Source organism: Zonotrichia leucophrys, chromosome 7 (assembly GCF_028769735.1).
Source record: "Zonotrichia leucophrys gambelii isolate GWCS_2022_RI chromosome 7, RI_Zleu_2.0, whole genome shotgun sequence".
NCBI classification, from domain to species: Eukaryota; Metazoa; Chordata; class Aves; order Passeriformes; family Passerellidae; genus Zonotrichia; species Zonotrichia leucophrys.
Window position 1 is genome coordinate 6,930,587 of NC_088177.1, and position 25,898 is coordinate 6,956,484.

General features: G+C 40.8%; 1 protein-coding gene across 6 annotated transcripts in view; it reads right to left on the reverse strand.

Moving 5' to 3' along the window:
• Nucleotides 1–288: 288 nt before the first annotated feature.
• MGAT5 (alpha-1,6-mannosylglycoprotein 6-beta-N-acetylglucosaminyltransferase) overlaps nucleotides 289–25,898 on the reverse strand; it is a 111,719-nt gene continuing 86,109 nt past the window's right edge. For all 6 annotated transcript variants that reach the window (XM_064718191.1, XM_064718190.1, XM_064718187.1 and 3 more), the window contains 6 exons: nucleotides 22,460–22,609; nucleotides 14,734–14,880; nucleotides 12,000–12,116; nucleotides 11,159–11,233; nucleotides 8,639–8,796; nucleotides 289–7,453 (listed from right to left, as the gene is read on the reverse strand). In XM_064718191.1, coding sequence (XP_064574261.1) covers nucleotides 7,255–7,453; nucleotides 8,639–8,796; nucleotides 11,159–11,233; nucleotides 12,000–12,116; nucleotides 14,734–14,880; nucleotides 22,460–22,609 — 846 coding nt within the window. In that variant the 3' untranslated portion in view covers nucleotides 289–7,254. The remainder of the gene's footprint in view (nucleotides 7,454–8,638; nucleotides 8,797–11,158; nucleotides 11,234–11,999; nucleotides 12,117–14,733; nucleotides 14,881–22,459; nucleotides 22,610–25,898) is intronic.

Consider the following 25,898-nt stretch of genomic DNA (forward strand, 5'->3'; position numbering starts at 1 on the left):
TTTATAGGAAAGCAGGAATTTCTAACTACTGCTGTGACAAAGCTGCCTCCTGAGAGGAGGCCTGATGTAACCTATTATCCAATTTTTATAACCCAGGTTTAAAACAAAACAAAGCAAACAGTTCATTACCCACCTGATGTTCTGCTGGCTGTGGTGTGGGACTTACCTGTGCACAGGTGGGGCAGCAGCAGAAACACCCAGCTGCAGAGCTGGAAGAAGCCCCAGAAATGCAGTTTGGGATAAAAGGCAGCTCGTGGCATTCCCATTTAAGCACAAAGCAATCATAAATCCAAATCACACAAGAAAAAAGTTTATTGAAAAATAAATTCTCCCTAGTTTTTTTTCTACAACAGTGAAAACAAAGCATTTTTCTATGCCATTAAGGTACAGACATTTACTGTTCTAAAAAAAAAAAATTAAAAAAAAATCCCATCCTATTGAACCCCAGGAACTTGGCAGTATATGAACCACTGCGTTCTGTTCTGTTTGAATCCAACTGCTTGAACATAATATAGTGGAACACAATCACTGAAATAAAACAAAGGATTCACCTATTAGGGGAGAATTCAAACCAAACACCCCATAGTACCAGCCTGATCCTGAAGTTCTTGTGTCCATTTAAACCCCTCATGGACTCCACATTATTGTTGGCAAAAAGCAATATTTTACTTCCAGTGATTTCAATAGGGTTTTTTCCAAATTTACACTGCCACAGGGCTTATTCAGACTCTGACCCTCTTCACCCATGAGGAGGGAGACTCCTGCAGGGAATGATGAGACCAGAACCCAAAGAGCTGCCTCAAACAGCACTCTGGAGAATCCCCCTGCAGTAGGCAGCTCACCAAGCTCAGGGGGATCAAAGTGTCCAAGCCCAAATTAGCTTTGTAAATATTCCCCGATATTTTTCTTTTGGCTCTCTTAGAATCTTCAGGGTAACTTTTCTCACAAAATTTACTCTCTTTTTCCTTTGGTAAAAACTGCCATTTCCTCCTCCTCCTGCCCTGCATTCCTTGCAAAAACCAAATTAAACCCATGACTCCTTAAAAATATTTTTCACTGTCACTGTACTGCAACAAACCTGATAATGAACATAAATTAGTTCTGGGTATTACACCATTAAAATTAACAGCCTTCAGACAGCAATTTAACTTGATTTATCATGTGCCTATTTGATACTTCAAACTACTTTGCAGCTGCTGGAGCCTGAGCCAGGTCGTGTTTCATGCACTTGATGCCCTGGATGGCTCCATGAAATGCCAGGCATTATTTACATGCTCTCCTTAAAGGATTTGCTGGCTCCTGCAGGACCCAGGGCTGTGTTTGCAGTGACAATACAGATGTGCTTTGGTGGCCATGGGGACAGCAGGGTCCTCAATGCTTCAGTTCTGTGAGCCCTTACACGAGGTGACAAATTCTGGTCCATGCACAGCTCACTTCAGTAAATTGCACCTGCACTGAACTGCCCAGCAGAGAGAAGGGTTTCAATCACTTGAGCACAATTGATTTTTTAAAGCAGTTTCTGTGTGTTGAGGGTGAAGTTATTACTCATTTTATCAAAACTTTGAGGACCTGGTTTTATTTACTCATTTAATAAAGAAGTGGCTTAGTGCTCTTGAGAGAGGTCTGCTGAATTAAAACACACTTTTATGTGTTCTAATTACATGAATATGCAAAGGATTACACTGTTGAAAATGAACAGGACCCAGTGTGCAAGGCACATCAGCAGTGGTTGCTCTCTGTTGCTTTTCCAGGAAGAAGGAACAACGAATGGTGCCTCACACCTGAGGCACTCTGGGGTCCAGCCTCTGCTATTTTCAACACATTCCTACAGTAAACATTTTACACTTGATACATGGAGTTGCTGTTTACACATTCCATTTAAATATAATTATATTTGGAAGTTACAAACTAATTTTAAAAAAACCCTACAGAACTGCTTGAAAATGTGTGGATGAGATTTAAGTCACTGCCCATAAAATGGTGTGTTTTGATGTTACATTCACAGCAATATTATTAAAGCAGATCTCAATAAAATCCTCTATGTGCCTGGCCATTTCAGCTCCAATGAAAACACATCTGTCAGTGCATTGTTCTCCTGGAGTTTACAGCAATTCCTTCAACAATGGGGCCAAAGGAGATGGGAAGAGATCACAAATGAGAAGTTGAAGGCATAGCAGCTGCAGGACAAACATCACAAGGAAACAGCCATGCCAAATGTTAGCACCCTTGGAAAAAAGACTGGGAAATCAGAAACTGATAACTCCTGGTCTCTCTAAAAATAAACAATAAAAAATTCTATCCCTCAGAGTCCCAACTGTTGACTGAACAGCAATTTAACCACGTTTTCAACTGATACCTTAATAATTAATCAGTAACATCAACTTAGTCAGAGTTGATGTATTTTGTGACAGCAAGAAAAACTGGTAGCTGATATGTGAATAATATGCCCTGGAAGTGTTTGGTCTTTATCATTTAAGGTACAGTGCTTTACACTTATTAAAAAGGGAGGGTTGATTCTTTAATTTTAAGAAACATTAATGGAGGAGTTGTGCTATCACTGAAGCCAGGGGGAGTCACTAAGTTAATGAGGCTTGGATGAGATTATATCCAGCCCAACTCATCCCAGTTAATTAATTTTACTGGCAAAATCTGCTCCTGAAATGAACTCTGAGCAAAAGACATACCTGAGAAAGCAATTTGGGTTTTGTTTACATGAACAGTGATGCAAACTCAGAAATCCCTTTGCAATTCAGATGGGCCATGCACTCTGAGAGGGGAAGGGAATGGCTTTTGTATTAAGGACAAATCAAGGATGCTGCCTAGGATTTTAAAGGACAGTGGTACAAAATGACAGCCTGATTTGGAACTGGTGATACCAAGAGAAATTTTCAGTGAGTCTGAATTCTTGATAATCAGCAAGGTGCAGAAGCTGACACAAAGCAGCTGGAGCAGAGTGCAGCTGGGAAGGTGCAGAGTCCTGGCTCTGGCTGCAAGCCCATCCCTACTGAAATCTGATCAGCAGCTGCTTTGCAAAACACTACTGCAGAAAAGTAGTAGCATAAAAAAGGAAATCCACCTGCAATGGGCTGACCAGTCCCCGCACACTGAGAGCTGCTTTTATCAGCTGTGATAAAACGCCAATATTCTGTGGTAGCACCAGGAACTGCCCCGTGTATGTCCATGCAGGGACACCTTTATCTGAAAAACCAACACCTCCCAAACCTCATTCTGGATCTTCAATTTTCCTGCCCATCAAATCAGCTCTGGCTGTTCCTGGAGGTTTTCTGTTATCATTGTCTCCCTGGGGAATGTTAATGGCTTTCCTTTGCTCCCTGGTCATTGAACAGACATCCTGTCCCAGCAGGAGCTCTCATGCCAAATCACAGATTCTCACTAAATTGCATTCTGCTTGCAGAAGCAATGTTTTGCAGGAATTATTAAAAGTTATAGTATCTTTTATCTTATTAAGCCTTATATAGTTTTAGAACAGATTTCTTCACTACTTAAAAACATTCAAAATTCACACCACTAAGTTGTAGAGTCATCAGCACAATTTACCTGGAATTAGTGTTCCATTATATTGTTCAGACAGTGTCCATATTCCAAACACATATCCAAACCCCAAAGAAAGTAAAAAAGGCACATAAACATTAAATATTTGTAGAAACATAATCTGATATGAACAAGCAAACACACTGCTGCAACTATAAATTACAAAAAGAAACATAGAAACTAAGCAAAAAATGCAAAAAGCAACTCTATTTATACATGTGCAAATCAACTTGCATATATGAAATAAATGAGGTTTTTATTGGCATTTTTAAACAGTGTGTATTTACCAACTTTACCTTTCAAAGGCAAGCCTTTTATGTTAATTTTAATAAATATGTAAATGCTTCTCTCAAGTTTTCTAATCCCGTAGGAACAAGATTTTTGAAAAAAACTAGGTCACATACAAAAATACAAAATTTTAAAACAAAGAATGTCTTGATATGAGAGATATGTTTAAAAGCTTGTAAAATGGTTTATGTATTCAACTTTTGACATTTTTTTTCCCCATCAATTGCAGATCAATATATTCAAATGCAGTCATGCAAAAACCTGACTTCTGAGCAAAGGAAGCTGCAAGCTCTACTGTGAGACTGAAAAGAGCAGCACAGTCCCCTCTCTGATGTCCCTGTCTGAGTGCAAGAACAGGACTACACACCTTTATTTTTCAATTAGGAAAGAAAATAGTTATGGAACTCAGACAGAAAGCTGCCCCCTAGCCTGAAATGTGGATATCTAAACCAGGTTGTAGGAAATAACTCAAACTCTTCACTAGTCCCACATGGATTTGCCTGAGTGTTGATCTGCAGAAGGATTCACTAATTTCTCACTGCGCGAGGGAAGGCGGCTGTGGAGCTCAGTGAGCAAGGCTTGCAGAGTCTGTGCACTTACAGTTCTCATGATAGTCTCCTTTTACATGAAGCTGTAGGTCTTGATTTGTTATTCTTCATGATTAATGAGTCTTCTCTAGAGGTTTCAGTGGAAACAAGATCAGAGACCACTGACACTGAAGCCAATTTGGATGTTCTGTCCCTGGCTGAAACGCAAGCAGCATCGGTGCTGCTGTTGCATTTTTGCCAGAATGCACAATTCAGTTCAGCAGACTAGAAACAGTGCTACAGCATGAAAAAACAGCTTATAATAAACTCTCCCTGCTGTGGTAAAGGCAAACTTAGCATTGAGCAAAGCACTAGACCAGAAAATGCTATAATAACAAATACCAAACCCCTCCCATCTTTAAAGGTTTCTAGGCAAAATGAAATGCAGTATGTATTGCCATGTGGGCCTTACAGCAGGGGGAACCAAGCAAACATGTATTTACAGCAAAGAATTACACTACAGCAGAACCCACCTTTGCATCCTTTAAGTGCACACGCACAAATCTTTGTTTCCAACATAATTCTGTGATATCCCGGTCCAAAATCAATTCCTGCCTGGAAAACATCAGGCTCAAGACAAGTCCTGCTCTTGCCTTTACTTTCAGCACCAGCTGGAAGTTCATACACTGTGATAGGCAGCATTTTCTAGTTGCACAAATAAGCACAGGTATGCAGGGGATATTTTATATAAATACAGAATGAATTGTTGTGCCTGCTCAGACCCATTTTCAATTGTCCTCCCCCAGCTTTTCCAGGGCAGTGAAACTATGGTAAACTACATTTGTGCTGACTGAAGCAAATGCTGAGCTGTGGCAACAGGAGGGATTTTCATACTGGTTTGTGTTTGTTTTCTTTTCATACAAAAATTTTGCCTCCCATTAGAGAGCCCAGCCATTCTGTTTCTGGAAATTTAATCTAAAATACAGCAGATTTTCACATCATCAAACCCAGATCCTGGTGACCCTGCTGTTCAACAGCTCCCACAGCCCCTTTTTGGATACTCAACAAGCCCCTGTGTTGTGCAGAGGGATGTTATGGAGTGTTACAGGGCAACACTGTCAGGAGTGTTGAGGCAGGAAACCAAATGCTTCAAAAGGCTCATTCACTGCTTTTAAATTGGAATTTAAACCATAGACTGTTCTGGAGGATTTATCCACAGTGCAATAGCATCTCCCTGCCTGGTCTTTGGTAGGTCACCACATCCATCAATATTCCCACACAGATAATGAACACTGCTTACCAGAAAAATCTGAACCAAGCAGATATGTCTGAGAAAGGAAAATGTAAAGCATCTCTGCCTTTCATACTACCTGGTAATATTTATGAAAAAAGAATATATTTGTGCTGATTTGGGGTTTTACTCCAGCATGGTGAGAGCATGTCCAAATTGCAAACCTGCAGACTCTGACTGCAGATTTGCTTCTCACTAATCTTAACATGTAACTTCCTGACTACAAATGGTGCTGTCAAGCATGTCACCTGCTGAAAATAACAAAAATTACTTCTGTGAAAAGAAGGCAATTTAGAGGAGTTAACTTGCTTCTCAAAAAACCCCAAAACCCGATTTTGATTTAAATTCTGAACTCTTGATTTGTTTTCTTCTAAATTTGTAATTGGTGTGCCTGATTAAAAGGGAAGAAGAAACAAGGAACAAGCAGCCCCCTAAAACGAGAAAAACAATCAAAGAACCCAAGAGGACTGATAAATTCTTTTCTTTTCAGTTCTTTGTCTCCTCTTACTTGAACTCCAGAAAAAAATTTCTCTTTAAAAACCTAGCTAGTTGTGAAGACATTTTACATTTCTACCATACAATAATTATAGTTAGCTGAGTTTAACCTTTCTATGTCATTCAGCAACACTTTAACTACTGGAAGCCATAGCAAACTGAGGCTCTAAGGATAATATTGCTCCAATGATGCTGATACTTTTTGCTTCACACAGTATTTCTAGTAGACAGACTACAACAGAAGCATGGGCAAATTCTGAGGATTACTCCCTAAATGGGACCAGTAAACTGTGATGAGTCCATTCCAAACATGGTTGGGTGTTTTTGGAGCTTTTCCACACTGAGGAATGCCACAACCCCAGTGAGCTGTGCAGTCACCAAGATGTGTCACACACTGGCAACTGCTCATTTGTGACACTCTGCTTAGGCTGCTCTGGTGCAGCAGCTGCGATGCAGACAATACCTTGTTGTATACAAATATTTAATTTAAAAAAAGGAAAAAAACAAAGCAACAACTGGGCCCAAATAACCCAATAGCAGGGTACAGAGCTCCCTCATTATTCCAAGTTCTTGTGAACTAAACCACTCTGCAGCCATTCAAGCCAAAGCTGTACCCAAACCAGTGCACCTTGAATAAAATGTTAGTCCTCCTTCCCCAGCATCCCTTCCCTCAAGCACAATTTTTTCCATTTTCTACTGGAATGAAGTTGAGATCCTTTAGCTAACCATGATGGGGGATGTCCTAACTCATTAAAAAAATAGAAAACACTTCACCCAAACAACAAAAACAGAAGTTTGATGGGTCTGGAAATTTTCTACAAACTATTCTGTGCAGTCATCTTCAAATCACTGTCGAACACGAGACTCGCTTCTCTTCGCAAAAGCTGAAGGAATCTGAAGAGTGACACTGCAAATGTCCTTACAGGGAGAAAAGATCAGTTACAGCTGTTTATCATTAATCCCTCCTCTCTTAGTAGATAATTCTGCCCAGCAATGATAGCTCTGCCTGCAGTGGAAAACCTGGAGCAAAGTGCAGGGAGTACTAAGGATCTCCTCTCCAAAGGACTCTGGTTTGCCCAGCTGGGAGCAGCCCTGCTGCTGCTATAGGCAGTCCTTGCAGAGTGCAACCTGCCCCTTGATATAGTCCCTGCAGGGGCAGATCCTTCTGTGGGCAGGGTGGGAGCCAGCACAGCTGAACAGTAGCAGGTCACCTTGGAAAACACAGTGCTTCCTCCTTCCATCAAAAGAGGGGACCAGGATATCGTTTGCAGACTCCATGGTGAGACATTCGATATTATACCTAAAAAGCAAAGCATGTCATCTGCATCACACCTGAGTTCACGGCAGTTTGGTACAGCTTTCAACCTTCCTCACTAAAAATAACAAACCCTGCTCTACTAGATCCTAAACTGAGTGCATTTACAAGTGCAGCTTTCCAGAACATGACTTTTCTGCTGTACAGATTCTCTCTGCAGAGGGCAGTGCAGCCTTTACAGCTCTACTGTTTCCTGAAGATTAACAAAAGAAGTTAAAGAGAAAAAAACTGCTTTTGACTATTCCCCAAAACCTAATATTTAAATACACCATGGATTTTCAGTAGGACAGACTCAAAGCATCTGAAATCAGGAAATATTCTCTTTAATTTCAGGAAGACTCTTTCCCAGGGAAGCCCCCCCAGAGCCAGCTGCAGGTGGGTGAGCTGGACTGTGGGGATGAGGGATGCTGCTCCTGGGCTACAGGGAACAGGGCCTGCAGCTCCCAGGAATCAGCCAGCAGAAAATGAAAAATGCCAGTTGCCATTTGCTGACCACAAAGCTTAAGCACTGGGGTAGCAATTCCAGCAAAACCTTGTTTTTCACTTATTCTGGAAATATTGGTAACCTTCAGCATTTAACAGACAGGCTTTTTCCACAGGATTATGATTTTGTCTAGACAGCTAGGAAAGCAAGTTTTTATATGAGCTGCTTCTGAACTCCACTGGAAATTACGACTTCTCAAAGAAAATACAAACCCCAAAAACTTCTACAATGTAATTTAGCAAAAAGTGGGGATGGAAAACCTGGAAAGCAGATTCCCCAGCAGCCATTTGTGGGAGCCTGGTTTTGAGGACTTTGTTTTCACTCTGAGAGGAACACAGACACATTTCCAGAGAGCATCCCAGAGCAGCATTCCTTTCCTTAATGCACAGCTGGTGAGTTTTACACATCTGCACCAACACCTCCAGCATAGCAGGGCTCACAATGCTGTAGCCAGGACAATGTGACAGAAGGGTTGTGTCCCCTGTGCTCCTGGCAGGGGCTCTCAGCAGTCACACTACACACACACACTCCACAAAGCACTGCCAGGCCCTCACTCCCAGCTTGCTGCAGACAGAGCTGCTCTCCTCATCTTCCCTTCTCACAGAACTTGTGCTTTAAATTCCAAGTGTGGTAAAAAACAGTGCAATAAAGAGACCAAACAACATAGTTGTGCTAGAAATACTTACCTAAGCAGAGCTTTGTCCTTGTTAAGATGCTGGAAGAAGGAAGGCTCACAGATGAGCTGGCTTTCCTGACAAACTTGCTTACAGGATTTTCCAGGTTCAGCAATTTTGACTTGAAGGGCACTTAATGGGGGCCACATCACCTGCCCGTGACAGAAATCCTGCAGTGACAGATCATGCTTTGTTATGATGTGTTCAGACAACATTTCACAATAGTCAGACTGTATTTTAACATTTGGCAACTCTCACCAAAATGTGATCAAATCATTTGGTCCATCATGGTTTGCTTCCTCTGGGCAAAACCAGAACTTGTGTGAACTGATTCCTCACTGTGACCCAAAGCCCCCAAATTCATTTATCTGTTCTCAATATCAGCTTGAGCTTTTTTCATTCTGTTTTGATTCCTCTGCTGAAGGAGGAAGTTTTCATACTTCCAGGTCTAACCACAAATGGAATACTATACAATCATGAATCACAAAGTACCCTGAGTTGGAAGGGGCCCACAAATTTCAAGGTGAGACCGAAGGAGGTGTCCTCCTTCATCTGTCTTTTCTTGCTCTTGGCTGAGTGTTCTCACTCCCTTTGCCAAGCTCTGGGGCTCAGCTGACCCAAGTCAGTTTTCTGACCTCACAGAGTCCTGCCCAAACATTTTCTGCTGGGTTATCAACTTCTCTGCTTGGCCACATCTTTCAAAGTCAGTGTGTGTCTGCTCCCTCAGCCCAGCCTGCCTCCCCCAGCAGCTCCCAGACCTGCTTTGGCCACGCTTGCCTGGCTGCTCCTTTGATGCCAGTGCCAAAACTGAAGCAATCCCTCCTCCCTCTGCTTCCCAGCCCCTGCTGCTGCCTTGCAGAGCAGCCACAGAGCAAACAGGAGCAGGGATGGGCCCGGCAGGGATGCTGTGACCCAGCAGTGCTGTGCAGGATGGAGCAGCTTGGACACCAGGCTGGTTTAGGGCAGCTGAAGGAGGCACTGCTGGGTGTGCAGCCACAGCCCAGAGCAGCTCTCTCATCTCAGACCATACAGCCCTTCAGCCCAGCTGCTGGGTCTGAAGGACAGGGAGGTCACCAAACCTTTCTTGGGAACGTTGTCCTCCCTCCTGACCCTCTGCCAAGGCCCCAGAGGGGAACTCTGGACACCTTTAAATGCTGCAGTTCCACTGTCCATGGAGTGACCAGCTGCCCAGGGTATCTGGCCCCATCTCTGCACATTCAAACATCCCCTGAAGACCCCACTGCCATGGGCAACCACACAACCACTGAACCAGTGGTTTATTCCAGCATCTTTATTTAATCAAGCATTATCTAACCATTATTTAACCAATTCTTTATTCCAGCATCTCTGTTCCCATTTCAAGCCTGTGCTGCTTTCTCTGTTCTTCCTGTCTTCACCACAAACTCATCAAAATAAGTCTCAATCTCTATTTTTGCTTTTTATTTTTGGTTCATCTGACATGATAATTAGGCAAAGTGCTAAGTACATGCAGCTAAAAATTGTGCTCGAGCATCCTGGGAGCTGTGAAACACCAGCAGCTTTTGACAATTAGTCAAAGCAATGAACAAAATTACAAATTACAATATTCTGTGGATTTCTGAGAAGCACAAGGGAGGGCTTAGCCCTTGGGAGAGGGCCAGAGGGAAGAGACAGGTTTCAGCCACAGGTGCCATCTCTTGTCTTTTTCTCCCTTACACTGAGCTCCATTTCTTCTTGATTTACAAAAACTCCCAGTTTTAACTTGGGTAGAATAATCAAAAGCAGTGATACTTTTACAGGTTTTGTCATCAATACAACAGCAAAAAGCTTAAAGTGTTTATTGGCAGGAAAGTGGGAATAGCTCTGCTGTGTTAACTGCCCTCCTGACCTGGAGCTGTGTTATTCTTTAGGACTGTCTTTAAAAGCACCCACCTTCAAAAACACAAGGGCAGACAGATGTCCAGTGCCCTTGAAAGAAATGCTGGCAATTAAATGACATATCAGAGATAAAGGTTATTCCTATCTCTGCTCTGCAGCAGCCAGAACAAAAGGCAGAGCTGGCTACTGCAACAGATCTGGCTTGGGCAGAGGTCCAAGCAAACACACAATTTCTAGAAACCAGGATCCCATGTAAATCCCTGCAGTTTATTACTCAACTGAACATCTTCTGCTGCTCTCAGCTGCCAGTAATGCCCAGGGACCAAAAGTCCTTTAAGTAACTGGGTTCCAAACCATTTAAATCTTTATTGATTGAAACTAAATACTTGAAAAATCTGCCCAAAGGCTGCAATTCTGCCCAGAGACTGCAATTCCATCCAAAAGTACCTCTGTATTTAAGTGATCCTTCTTGATCCAAAGCTTTTATGTGTGTACACAGCTAAAGAAGTCACATACACACTGAAAAATTGCTTTGCCTTTCTGCTTTCATATAATGCCAAGGTCTGCACAGCTACTATTCCTACTTGGACAGCAGCAACACTGAGAAGCTTTAAAATGGAGATGGTTCTCCCTCTCCAGCATAATCCAAGAGTCATCCAAAAGAGAAGTTCATACCTGTTTTTCAATAAAGGCATTCATCCTCTGAAGCATTCCCTCACAGGTAAATTCATAGGGCAAATATGGGTCAATCTGTGGAGACAGTGTGTTAAGGTTAGAGGGGTTTTTGTTTCAATCAACTTCATTGTGTACTCTGTGGCAGCAGCTTTTGGTCCAAATACTCCATTACAGAAACAAAAAGTACTAATAAACTCATTAAAAAATAAGTTTACAAAACCACCAGCAGTTTTAGCTGATTTTTCTCCTTTTTAAAGGCAGTAAGAATTGCTCCATGACTATCTTTATGGAAACTCAGAGTACACTGCCAAGTGGCAGATGTAAGGCTAGTCTGAGACCCTCTGGGATTCCAGAGCTCCTGATTTAACTAAGTTTCAGTTTTGAAGCTGAAGTGACAAAACAGAATGTGAAACCTTTGAAAATTCCTTCCTACTGTTCCCCCCTTGAAGTGCCCTCATTGCCATTCCTCACTGTAAGTGCACAAGCACTTCTCTGGGAATCTCAGGGCTACAAACTCAGAGAGGAGCAGGGCAGAGCCTGCAATGCTCCAAGAATCAACAATGAAACTCCCTCACAGAATGCACAGGAAACACAGATTGCTGTATAATTCACATGTGAAATTCTCATTTCTATACAAATTCACCCACTCATATTTTTTAAGAACCAGACATATCCAGTACTAAAACATGAGAATTTCAATATCATAGATATGGAATAATGATTTTTTCTTCAATATCCTACCAAAATGCAGCACTCACTAGGCTAACATTAGGAAGCACTGTATGTGCAGTACACACTCCACACTCAAGTGCTGACAGCAAATTGAAGACACATTTCTCACCTTTTGATTCAAAATTGATTTCACGGCCTTCTCAACCTCAGAAAGATCATTGATGTCCACAGTCCACACATGGGGCTTCCCAATGTAAACTTCAGCATAGGGATGCTGAGAGGTCAACTGAAAGAAGAAATTACATTGGTAAAAATTAATGTGTAAAGATATCCTTGCCTCTCACTCTCTTCATCAGACTTGGATAAATCAGTTAGAACACAACAGTCAGCATCATTCCTTCTGAGTTACTTTTCAGATTTTCTCTTTAAATTTAGAGTGTGAATTTAGTTGGAAAACTGAAAATCAGATAACACACATCACAAGTCAGATATGGGCACCTCTAATTTGTGGCTTCAATCCTCACAAAGACCCACACCACAGAAGACTTGATGTTTACAGAAATTAAAGCATGACCCTGCTTCCCCACAGCTCATTCACAGAGCCACCCTCCTTCTTCACAACCTCTCACTGCCACAAATCCTGCTTAGACCTGCATGGCTGGCTCCCAGAGATGTCATCCTCACCCTGCATCCTTCAAATGGCAAACATTTCCACAGTTCTGTGAGCAACAGTGAAGAAAGAATAATTTTAAAAACCAGGGATGAATTCTGACTCTCATGACTGAGAGTAGAAGGGTAACATGACCTCACCAAGAATGATAACCAATATTTTGCTCATCACTTGGTAAGAAAACAATATCAATGAATGCCCAAGAGGGTAACTAAGAAATGCTATATCAGAGTTGCTTTCAGAACTAGTAGGACAGCTCAGTAAGTATTTTTTGTGACTGGTCACCCAGGAGCGAGAACATGCACATGAACCCACAAAAGGGAGCAAAAGCTACAGAAGAAAGAAGTGGTTCACAGCAGCCTCAGAAAAAACCTGCATTTGCAATAAATACCAAAAACCCCCACAGGATAAGTTGTTTATAAGCAGTGTTTATACAGCTGCCTCTTTATGCTGTAGTTAGGATAAAAAGACATTGCAGAAGATGTGAAGCAGGAAGCAGTGTCTGTGGGGAAGAACCTTCTCCTGCACTAGGAGATACTGTACTTGATCTTTTCTTCTGATCTGCCAGAAACTGTTGCATTCATTATTAAAAACCTATTAAAAGTAGCCATTGCATTTTGCTTGTGGAGAACAGCAACTTGTAAAGGTTACTGTACAAAACCACTAAATGCGGACTTCAAATTCTTGTATGGATAATCATGTCACAGAACCACACAAGCTCTTTTTGTTCTTTTTTAGCACTTGGAGAATGGAGAGAAGCATTTAAGGGTTTTTTAATCCCAAAGAACCAGCACCTGGATTATTGGCAATGGAGTCTAAATGCAGTTGTGAAGACCAGTCAGAGAAAATGTTACTCTCAGGACAGGTCAGCAGGGCATGTGAAGGCAGCAATGTATGGATATATATGATGTACTTAGAACTTGAGCAGTCAATAAGGATTATTTTTCTGTACAAGTCAGGCACACAGCATTTCTGTTAGTGCTGACACATGCCATCAGGATTTATCATGGCATTCCAAGCCCTGAAATTCCCACAAAGCTCTTAGATGGGTTCAGATTATTTACTGAGCCTGACCAGTTATGGTGTTTGGAAATGACACAAACACTGAGGGACTCACAGAAGAAAAGTCTTGAAAGGTGTCAAGGAGAAAGTTTAAACATGTTTTTATTCCCTTATTGCTGTCTCCTTTGTTAGCAACACAGACAGAAAAGGGGCAAGCTTCAGCTTGTACAGGACATGAATTCAGTGTATAACAAGAAAGGCAATTACAGTTGTGGATCATAAACTTATAAAGAATTTTTTTTGATGCTCCTGGTTGAAAATGGGAAATTGTCCTCTGCTTATCAACCAGCTGATGCTGCTCAGGACACAATTTATATGGTCCAAGCATAACCTGAATCATCTGCATGTTACCTGAGAGCTTTCCCTTGCTGTAAATACATAAAGAATATATGTACATACACCTGTGAGCAAGCCATGGCCACAGACATGCGAGCTGATGTCAGAAATGGCTGTGTTAAATGTTTACAAGTACAGGCTGAATTTTACCTACACTGAATAAACAAAAAATGTTCCAAAGTCAGTGCCAGGATGAGGGGTTGGTTTACTTAGCTTCAGTCTTCTCTCACTAGAGCCTAAACACACTGACTGTTTTAAAAGCTTGGAGTTTGGTTTTCCTGTTTTCTTCAAGAGTCAGTTCTGCAAAAGTCTTCAGAATTCACCCACAACCACGGTGGGTGACCATTAATACCTTAACTCAACAGTGCCTGAACAGGTCTTTTCTGAAGAAAAAAATAAAATCCCAAAACACACATAACCACCCACAAATGCCCTTTTCATAATTTGCTTAAACACCTATTTACTTCCTGCACAGTACACTGCAATGTCTGTTTCTTCAACAAAATAAAACACTTTCAAATGATGTCAAAATAACACGATCTGTTCCTGGGCAGAACATCAGATTTCCAAGAGAAACTTCAGTTTATCATGTCTCAACAAGAAGTAGCAGAATGTACCCAAAGCAAACCTAGAGGTAAAGACTGAAGTGTGCTCACAACACCACTGTAATTGTCCTACAAAAGTAAGGACTGATACAATGACTAAAGAAAAATGCAATTGAACACCTCTGGCAATAAACCTTGAACATTAATGCAATTTCTCTTACATTCTGTTATTAAAAGGAAACCCACAAGAATTTTCAATAAAACAAATTATCAATATTGATAGAGCTTACCTCTCGGAGTGTAGGTTTGCCTTTGAAAAAATCAGTGTTTTTGCTACTTTTTGGTGGGTTAAATCTTAAATTTAGGAAAGCACATCCATTGGCAATAGCCTCCAAGGGAGCAGGCCCTTCATATGGAAATCCAAGACCAACAAACAGCTGAAAAATACAAAACAAGAGATATTTTAATTTTTTTTATTCCCTAAAAAGCTAAGAGCTAGCTAAAAACAAACAAAACCACATTCTAAAGGTACCAGCCTGAAGAAAATGCAATGCTAAGAAGAAAATGGGAGAAATTCAGCAGCTCGCCCAAGCAGTAATGGAATGTCTTGCAAAACACATTTGACAATCATCACCTGTAATGAGCTGAGGTGGTTTTTCATGGAGCTGAGGCAACAACAGACCCTTCTAGGGCTTTTTTGGGCAGGGGGAAAAAAATTGGTGGTTTGCTTGGTGTGGAAGCGGAGCTGCTGGGGCTTTCCTACAGGCACAGGCTCTAACGCAGCAATCTCCAGGAACAGCTGCACCAGGGTTTTCCCGACTCCCAAACCAGCCAAGCTGTTGGCTTTGCCACCACAACACGCTCCTGGTACACTAATTAAGGCTCCTAATTAAAACGGTAGGTGGCAGCAAACAGCAGCTCACGACACCGGACCGAGGCAGCGAGAGCCTGCAGGGGCTTCAGAGGGTTCAATGGCTCCAAGGGAAACCAGAGCAAAATCCATCCCAAAGCTTTTCCTGCACCAGCTGGGATTCCAGGTGCTCTAGAAAAGGCACTGCTGTGCTCCAGTGAAAATATAATAATTTTTTTTCTGAGTAGTCTAAAAAAATCTTGACCCCTTTTCCTGCCCAAGCTTAATGAAACCTCCGGAATTAAATATAGGATTCTTCATTTGAATGTTTGTGTATAGGATTCTTCATTTGAATGTTTGTGTATAATGGGAGAACTACAAGCTCTGAGTTGGAACAATTTCTCAGGACTGCTGCATAACAATATGTGTATATATATCTATATATATCTACTGCTTTTATCAGGAAAATAAAGCACAACCTTCATAACTCTGAGAGCCATGCAATCAGGAGGAGGTCAAGGCACACTATTCTGCATTAAATCTTGTGCAACACAGAAATGAATCCCAGAACATTCACAGCTGCAGGCTCTTCCTAGGAGCTGATGCTAACACTGATGCATAAAGCTGTAGTCAGCCCTGTCGTGCAGAGGCATTGCAGCATCAATCCTCCCCAACCCATGGCAACAACAGCATAAATTCAGAGCTGGCTCATTTTAGAAAAGCAAGTTAACACTTCTCAGCATAGCTGGGGACATGCAATTTGCACTGCATGGAGCTGAATATTCTAATTTCAGTTCTCAATATTCAGGTTAAAGGAGTGGCAAAAAGTTTCTCAACTCTCTTACTGGTTTAAATCTTACAGAAACTCTCTAGTGGCTGAAAATAAAAAGATCCAGAAGCTATTTCTACTAAGAACAAATTATATAAATTATGGTTTTATATATGGCATAAAATATACCACCTTTCTGTCAGAGAAATACATACTACATATAATCTCAAAAGAAGGAATTTACAGAAAGGTAATCTGTTGAAAACAATGAATTAAGGACATGAAACCATTTCATGCAGTCTGCACATAAAATATTATTTATTTAAACTACTCCTTAGTTCAGGCAGCAAACCAGCTGAGAACCAGCAATTAAACCTATCTGAAGTATTAATTGCTCCTATGATCCTGTGTTTGTCTGTTATGTAGGGAATGCTGGGTTGTTTGCTTAGTTTTGCACTTTTTTAATAAACTGCTGCTGTGCACTGCTGAGTTCTGTGTCTGACTGGTCCATTTATTTGGGAGGAAGCTGCATGGGAAAAGAAACATGGGTTTGTGTTTTGACAGCACTGAGAGCACTGCCATCACTTAATCTATAATAAATAGCTTACCACCTGTTTCCCATCCATTTTCCAGCCTCACCTCTAAGCAGCACTGTTCCTTTGAAGGAAGGAAGAAAGAAGGATGTGTCTGATCCCTAGAAAAGGGTGGGTTTGTGTGTGTGTGCTGCCTGGTGGCCTGAGCCTGCAGCCTGGCTCACAGCTGCCTGCAGCCCCTCAAATCCTTCTTTCAGCCCTTCTATCACCCTCCAGCACATCATCATCAAAACAGCTGAAATTCCTAAACTCAGTCCAGACCCTTCTCCAGAAAGTTATCCCTTATAAAGTGTCCTTGCCCATGGCATGGGGTGGAACTAGATGATCTTCAAGGTCCATTTCAGCCCAAACCATTCTGTGAGTCTCTTTATGATTAACTTTCCCTGGTTAGGGAGTCAGTATTTTTGTCTGGTATAAAGAGCAAAACTGAAATATCTTACATGCCTCACATTCATAATGATTAAAAGAGCAAGTATTAGAGAACACAGGCCTTTTCTGTAACTCACAATGCTCTCGTTTGCTAATCCTTTGAATTACACCGTTTGTTATTTCCAGAAAGGCTAAAACAATCTGTCAAGGTACTTCCTAAGAGTATGCAGCAAATACTGCAAGTCACTAACTGAAAAAGAACTGAAAAAAAGAAAAAAGCATACTGGTCACTAACTGAAAAAGAACTGAAAAAAAGAAAAAAGCAGATATAACAGTCACCCATTTTCAGGTACCAGTGAAGCAAACATCATCCTCAATAGAGATGAGGCTGTGGGGAAGACAAGGCTCTGTCCCACAGAGTGAAGATTTACACCAGGCTGTGCTTGCCCCAATTTGTGATGTTCACTGCTGCCTCCAACACTGCAGGTGCTGATATGGCTCTTAGGGTAACTTCTCATCAGATGGAGGTCTGGTAACCCAGCCCACCATGGGAGGGCACCTGCACCCTAGGGGTGAAGATCCATATTGCAAAACTCCAAATGTGACTTTGCTGGCAACACCACAGTGGGAACACCTGGCTAAAAAATATTAGTCCAGATCTCACTCTGTGAGCTGCAGCAGAACTGCTATGCAGAGGAGAATTGCTTTATGCTTTACTGGTTGATTAGTGCTTGGAAAAAATTAATAATCTGTTTTTGAGCATTTTTCTCACCTTTCCAATGTTTCTGAAAGCAAAAGCCATTATTTTTCCTAGACAGCTCTAAGTGGGCACATGGCAGAGCCAGCTCTGCACACTGACACCCCACAGAACATGGTGATTGCCAAAAGGAAGCTGCACTGTAAAAGTCTATCTAAAAGAGAAAACTGCCAAGAAAAACAGAAATAGAATGATCATGGAAACAGCAATGTGGGGTTGTTTTTTTTTAGCCTATTCCTTTTTATCAAGGTCTGCTGCCCCAGTGTGTCTGTGCCTGTAGGTCTGCACAGAGCAGAGAAGGGGATTTGTGTCTGCAACATCACTGGCCCAACTAGAGTAAAGTTGAAACCCTTAACAGTTTGGTTTTCATAACAAAGGCTCCTCAGGAGCCTACTCCACCTTTGTAATAAACTGAACCTCTGCTTTGGAATGTCAGACTTTTGAGTTGGCCACCCAGCATCACACCAGCCACTCTTCCTGCTGTAATGTAAGGGGTCCTCTCACAGTGCAATAGTTAAGTGGAGACATCTCTGACACAAAAAGTGACTTACAATCCCTCTCATGAAAAGCAGTATTTTTTTTGGTTGTTATTTTTTTTTGGTGGAGTTTACAGCACCACATCAGACTACTATTAATATAAGTAGGTAAACAGTCATCCTAAATTATAGCCAGATGTATAAAATAAGGAGTGAATGCTTTACTTCCCTGACTATAATTATGACTAGCTGAATAGTTAAGAAAAAATTTCATATTCCAGAGAGCAAATGCTCTAGTTTAACGCAGAGGAGTGTTTATCTTCTCTCCCTTTTCTAGCATTACTGCACTTTATTCAATTTATTCTGTCAGGTTGGTAGGTTTATCACCACTTTAATATGCTTCCTTATTCAACTTATATATTCTCTTCTAAACTTCAGAAAGAGGAGTATAGCAAAGGTTAACTATCTTGTTATATAACTATTCTTCTCATCAATACAAAATACTTCCTGTAAAAGTCAATCCTTTTGTGATTCAAACAACTTGAGAATAAAATCACTAGGTAAATATCTTTTCAGCTGATTTTATGAGGTTTAAATATATATTCCTTCACAAAAGGCAATATGAAAACAAAGTTTGTTTGCCTGTGTCTGTGTCAGGGTGTTGCTCCTACTTTTATTAATCATACAGAAATAGTAAAATCCACTCAGTAAAAGAATTTGAACTCTCTGAAAAATTCACAGTGACTTGAAGGAAAAAGTTGCATCTGAAACTTTCTCAAAAGAAGAAATACTTCTCAAGAATTCAACACTGGTTCCTCCAAGGGAGCCTGGTCCAAGCGCTCCAGCTGCCCACTTGGCAGGCAGCCCTGGGAGTTGGCAGAAGGCTGCCAGCTCGCCTACCCCATTCTCCTCCACCGTGATGAATGGCTCCACATCTCCTCATTAGGAACTGCAGACATGGCTCCTTTTTGTCATGCTCCACACAGCTGAAGCAGCCATGGTGAATCTCAAGCAGCCCCTCCTGCCTGCAGAGCTCCCTCCCTCTGAGATGTGCTGCTTTACAGCGCACGCAGAGGGAAATGGCAGCTGCACACTGCCCGGAATAACTCTGTCCTACCAGCTACTGCAGGGACCAAAGACACTGTGGGAATGCAAAGCTCTGATTAAGAATCACAGGACTGAGCCCTCACCTACTGGTGTTTTGCTGTCTAAGGACAAAGTGAAGCAGTGCAGCACGAGCTGACACTTCTGACTAGGCTGAACCATGTGATTTGTTAAATTTTTATTTAGCTCTCCCTTTCTGAAAGCCAGAACATTTGTCATCTGACCTAACAAAAACCTGCTAACACAGTGCTGAAATCACAACCAAAACAGACAATTCTTGTCCATGGTCTCAACACATCTGAAGGTTTCTGGAAGTTTAATGACAAAGGTTGCTGTCTCCCTGTGATGCTCCAGATGAGCATTGCACCCACAGATGTTCCCAGCCTGGAGTTATGGCCCTGATTATTCACACACCTGCAGCACAGGCACAGTCTGTGACAAAACCCCACAACTAAATTCATTACAGGACTCTGACTTTAATGAATAAAGTGATTATGATTAAAAAGTGTCCTTGAACATCACTGCATGCATGTGCACACACACATGGGGCTCCTCCAGGCACAAAGCTCCTCTTCAAGTCACCTTTTTGTGAGAAATCTGCACTTATTTTAGCAATTCAACCCATGATCCAGCTGATATAAACACAATTGACCCACATAGGCAGCAGATGGCCACTGGTGACAGGTGAGCAGTGTTTTGTACTAAGCTGTGCTCAAGTGTTGGCTCTAAAAGGGATCAAAATCTGGAAATGTGAATATGCAGGCAGCAAGAGCACTTGGAGCAAGTGTGTCTGTTGATCAACACTGACAGGTAACCATATGCTGAGGCAGAACAGCCAGAGCACCTATGAGATACAAAGCAGCAGCCAGCAAAAAAACCAAATCAAAACAAAACCCCACCCATCCCAATCGCCCTCCAACTGAAATGTCCAAAAAATCACATGGGAGATCTCAGTTTCCACTTTCAATCCCAGCATACTGCTGTTTTTCTGTTCAATTAGATACATTGAAACTGTATTAGACAGGAATAATAAGCAAAATGCATGATGCAATAAGCCATATTTAATTTCATTTCGCTGCAAAATTAGAAATACATTTCACTCTCATTTCCATGACAATACTTATGTATTAGGAGCAGCAGATGGACTATTAACAGCTTATCATCAGGGCAAAGTTTTGTTAGCCTGGCTGAATCCTAAATAAATAATTTCCTTAAAAGGAAAACAGCTTTTGTCATTTGCAAACCTGCTAACAAAAGTTCAGAAGAGCCATATAAAAATACTGCTTGCAAATGTAATTTTTAAAACCCTGACTTCCTGATACAGGGTTCTGAAATATATCAATGATTTTCTTAGTGCCATCTACTAAGAAATGCAGCAAATTCTGAAAATGATTTTCCCCAATGTTATGAAGGAAAAAACCAACCATAACCAATGCACAACAACAGAATAAAAATCATTAAAATCGAAAATGCTCTAGGACTCTGACAACAGTACAGCACAGATCCATGCTTTTCACCAGATACTTTTGGTGAAAAATAAGCAATTTACTATCTCAGGAGCACTTCATAATCCCAACACAGTCTCTTCTATCTGAAAGTGCAATTACTGCTCAAAATCTGACTGGAAGTAGTCTGCTCCCTCCTGTGTCACAAAATCCATACAACTAAACCGTGCAACACATAGGTATCAGCTTGAATTTGTCCTAAATTAAATGTGTCTTTACACTGCATCTTAGAGCACAGCAAATATAACCAATAAGAACTAGATGAGACATCTAGTTAATACTGAAAATCAAGCTTTTTAATGTGATACATGCAAGATGGATGATAAAAAATTAGAGAAAGGCTTAGTAAAACATAACTATTATTATAACTGGCACTTGTATAGGGACTTCAGTAATTCTACTAAATTTGCTTATTTTACTATTTCAGTGAATAGAACACGTTTTTTAGGAGGTAGTCACTGTTCATGCTTGGGGGTTATTACAAGGTCAATATTCTTCCCACATTATGATTAACACAGGGATTTCATACTCCACACAGGCAAAAGCTGTGTAATCTCAGATTATCTGTGACGAAAGCAAATGTTGACTTTTTAATATTAACATTATGTGTATCTGCAGGCATCAAGCACATACACAGTGTTTGCACTTAAAAACTCATAATTTACCAACAGCTGTCACACAGAGATGTCAAATTACCATCATTTTCCCAAGTACTTCAAAAAGGAGATCTCTGCAGTTGTGTGGGAAGCCTAAGAGGTGCTTGCTTTTTCCTTTTCTTTTTTTTAAAAGAGATTTATTTTTCTGTAGAAGTGCACTGCAAGAAAATATCAACAGTGGTGCACTTCCGCAGATTTTGCTAATTTTAAACACACAAACTCCTTCTTTCACCAACTTTAAGTCAAACATTCTATTTAAATGCAATGTACTGAAGTGTTTGAATGCTGCAAGGTGCCACCAAGAGTATGGGAAGGACAGAGAATCCTGACAAAACTGTGGGGACAAAATTTATTTCCATGTATATCCCGTCCCTCATCTTGAGTTCTGGAGGCACAGGCAAGGCGGAGCACAAGAAGCCACGCTCCTGTGCTCCCTCTCTGTGCCCAGCTGAGGCAGAGGAAGGACATGAGTGGCAAATGAAGGGCTGCAGCTCTGCTTTTCTCCCTGGGAGAGCAGGGCTGCTCTGGGTTGGAGTCACTGACAGGGCACAGCAGGCTGTGCAGCTTTTGGGTGTTACCTAACCTTGACCTCAGGCATGGCAAACACAGCACAGTCTCAGCTGATAATCTCCTTGAGCTGAATATCACATTCAAGAAAATGAAAAATGCATTTATCCCTGGTTCTCAAGCTGGTTGTTAAATGGGACTGTAGCTTGTCATCCCAATTTTCTAATATGAGCTGTCAATCCACCAAACAGAGACATGATGAAAAATGTATTCTTGGCACACAGAACACAACTTAAGCTCCTTTACACATGATAATTTTTTTCCAGTGCTTTTAAATTAGGAGCTTATTCATAGGAGGTGAAATGCACGCACTTCAGACACCCTCTGCTTGGAGATATTTTTTGCCACCACTCCTGCTTGACAAACTTACTTTGGTTTCCCTCAGCAGAAACTGCAAATCCCTCCCGCTGAGTATTCCATGGTTCTTCACATAGCCAGGAATGTACATGGTGCTTGTGCCATGAACTGTTCCATGGACCTCCATATAGGTGTGGATGACATCCAGGTAAGCCTTCTTATCCTGTAAGGGCAAGGAAAAAATAAAAATTGTTATGAATTTGAAGCAGCAATATTTAATCAGAGCTGGTTTTTTATCTCCTGTACCAGAAAAGCCAGGGAAAGATGTTCACTCATCCCTATTTGATTTCCGTAATGTTTGATCTTTCACTACATTATTAGTTTGGTTTTCTACTAAACTGGAAGAAAACTGCAGCATTTTCACTCACAGTCGAGGTATAAAAAAATTAATATCAAGGCACTCTTAATTTGTAATTGGATAAAAACCAGGATGCCACCAGACAGCTGCAATCTCAGCATGCTGAAAAAATACTTGGCCTAAAAATAGTAAAAAACCCATTTTGAAATATCAAATTTTCACTGTTTTGGTCAGAGATGCAAGTTATTTTCTTCTTTGTGAAGAAAAGGCTGAATGTCACCTTAGTAAGATGCAGCCTTGCCAACTGAATAATTGAACACATCCCTTTATTTAAATACCCAGCATCTGAGTTCCATGAGAGACCTACAAATGTTCTGCCTACCTGAAGCTTTAAAGGCATTTTGGAAAAGACCCAGAGAAGAGCAACAGCTTTAATGTTGCATTTAAAAAAAAATTAAGAAAAAATAGTATACCATCCTAGTTTGCACACAAGAATTACTTTAATTTTCAATGCCATATGTTTTTTAAGTTTTAAGGACTACTGGCATCCCAAGGCAATTAGCTGAAGACTGTATTTACATGCAGTCTGCAACACAGATCAGAAGACTTTCCCTCAATATTTGCACATAGTCTTAGTAATAGCTCTAAAATCAGGCAACAAGTTGCTCTACTTCTTGGCAGCAAGTGAGTTTTTACAAATTCTACTTTCACTATTTTTGTCATGTAAATTCTGTGCACGGTTCCTGCACAGCCTGGTGTGAAAGCTGGCCAACAATTTTACTGAAGTTCACTCAAAGGACGAGCAGCCTGGTGAAAATCCTGTCTTTTCCAGCCCTGGAGGAGCAGGTGTCACACCCAGGTGGGTGAGTGCTGCTTCTTGAGCTTCCTTGCTGAATTCATGGCTGCAGAGTGTGTTTATTGTGTGTGATAATGGTTTCTGCCTTCACCCTGCTTGTGCTGGGCAGGATGGGCTGAGCCACCCCTGAGTGCCCCTTTGGCACCTCTGCCAGACACTGTCCTGGGCTAAGTGTTACATAAACCAGCCAACAGATAAAGACAAAGATGCTTTCTTCTTCAATGTGCCTGCTTTTGTTATTAATTAACACAATTTATTCAAAAAAAACTAAAAGCTTGTTCTATTTTCTACTTCAAATTTGAATTACTCTGTAAGAGATATTCCTGACATAATTGCTCAAATACCATAATTAGAAACTGTGAGAAACTCGTACACTTCGTCAAGAGAAAATCCATTTAGAACTTTTTCTTTGGAAATGAGCGTGAGAAATATAAAAGGAGTGGCCTGGTCTTGTTTCCAGAGGATACCTTAATCCTGCCTGCCTGGCTTTTAATACTTCCAGAACTTTGGAGTGCTCAGGGTTCCCAATGGAAGAGAAGGCAAGGAAGCAGCAGGTCTGACATGATCCACCTGTAGCAACAACACCAAGGCACTTGCCTCAGATTTCACTGGCTCATGACACAAACCCTGGTGACACAAATGCACTCTAACTCGAAAAAAACCCAAAAACCAAACTGAGCAAAAAGCAGCTAGAAAGAACAAAACCAAGATTACCTAAAATTGCACTTCTTTTCAAGATTGGAATGACAATTTTACAAACCTTTTATGGAATACTTAGTTATTTTAAAATGACATTAACCATGCACAGACTTCACTGGGAATAGTACATAGGCATATAACTGACTTATTTCCTAATTCAGAGTCTAAAACCACAAATAAAACATTTATTATCCAAATAAATGGATAATTTATCCAACCAAAATCTCACTCTTTTATTTCCTTACTTTGAGTCAAAACCAACTGCTTTCATAACCATCTACAAAGTACCATAAAAGTACTATTAGCACATTATACTTTACCTAAAGCTCACTAATATTTGTCTCCTTTTGCAATTAAGTAATTCTGAATTTCCATATTCCTTGCAGACAAAGGTTATTTTGGATCATAAAAGTATATACTCTAGGAAGCCACCTCAGAAAAATGATCAGGACACAATCAAATTCTAGACATTAAAAAGAGAGAATTAGAAAATGAGAGAGTGCAAAAATAGCATTTATAAATAGAAAGGCTACATGAAAATAAAAAAAGAAATGTGACTGAAAACAAAATACTAACATTCCTTCAACTATTTATCTGCTTCCTGAGTTGCTCACTTGGGAGCAGATATAATTATTCTTTTATCTTAAACCACTTGAACTTTACTTTCTCCATGATGGATTCAAAGAGACAAGACCATGAGCAGCTGGGGACTAATGCCAACCTGACACTGTCTGCAGTTTGTGTCAGCCTGCACTGCTCACCCTGCTGTCCACACTACAAACCCAGACTTAGAGGATGGAAGATAATCACATTTTTAAAAAGGCAAATAAATTCTCCACATAATCAAAATGGAAATTTAACAGTGAGTAACAGCTACACAAACCTTTTCTGAAACAATTTTTCAGCAGCTAAAATAAACATGCCATTCAGAAAAGTACTTTTTGTTGATCACTGACTGCAGAACTGCTATTACTGCTCATCAATCATTTCCACCTACTTTTAAAAGCATCTTGATAAGGCCTTTCTCATCAAAGAAATCAAGTGACAACTGCTTGATAAGTCTTTCCCCAGGACAATGTTGACAAGAAGACAAAGTATGAAGAGGTAAAATTTTAAGTTTGGTGGGTGAATAATTTAAATATATAAGCTATAAAAATATGTGGTGGAAACACAGTTCATCAAGAACTAAACTCTGCTTTTAGTTTTCTCAGTGTAGTACCTGGTGGTAATTAACAACTCTCCTTTACCAACAGTTTGCCAGTCCAAGGTAATGACAGCATTTTGCAATTTTGGACCATTTGGGTGCCCTCACAGAACACCAAAAATTCAGCACTGAATGAAATTAAGCATCACTAGAGGCCAACTGCATTACAGAAGAGCTTGATTCAGAGCTTGATTTGTGGCTTGAAAGTTCAGACTGCAAAACATATGTAAAACAGCCCATGTATCCAGCCTCACTTCCTTGCATTGAAAAATTCAGAAGGCAATGGTTTTATAAAGCTTGACAAATGTAATTCAGAAAAGCAAGTACTGGATACATCTTTGTGTATATCCTAAATGCATACTGAAGAGAAGTCCCCTCATCTGAGTGCTTATCTG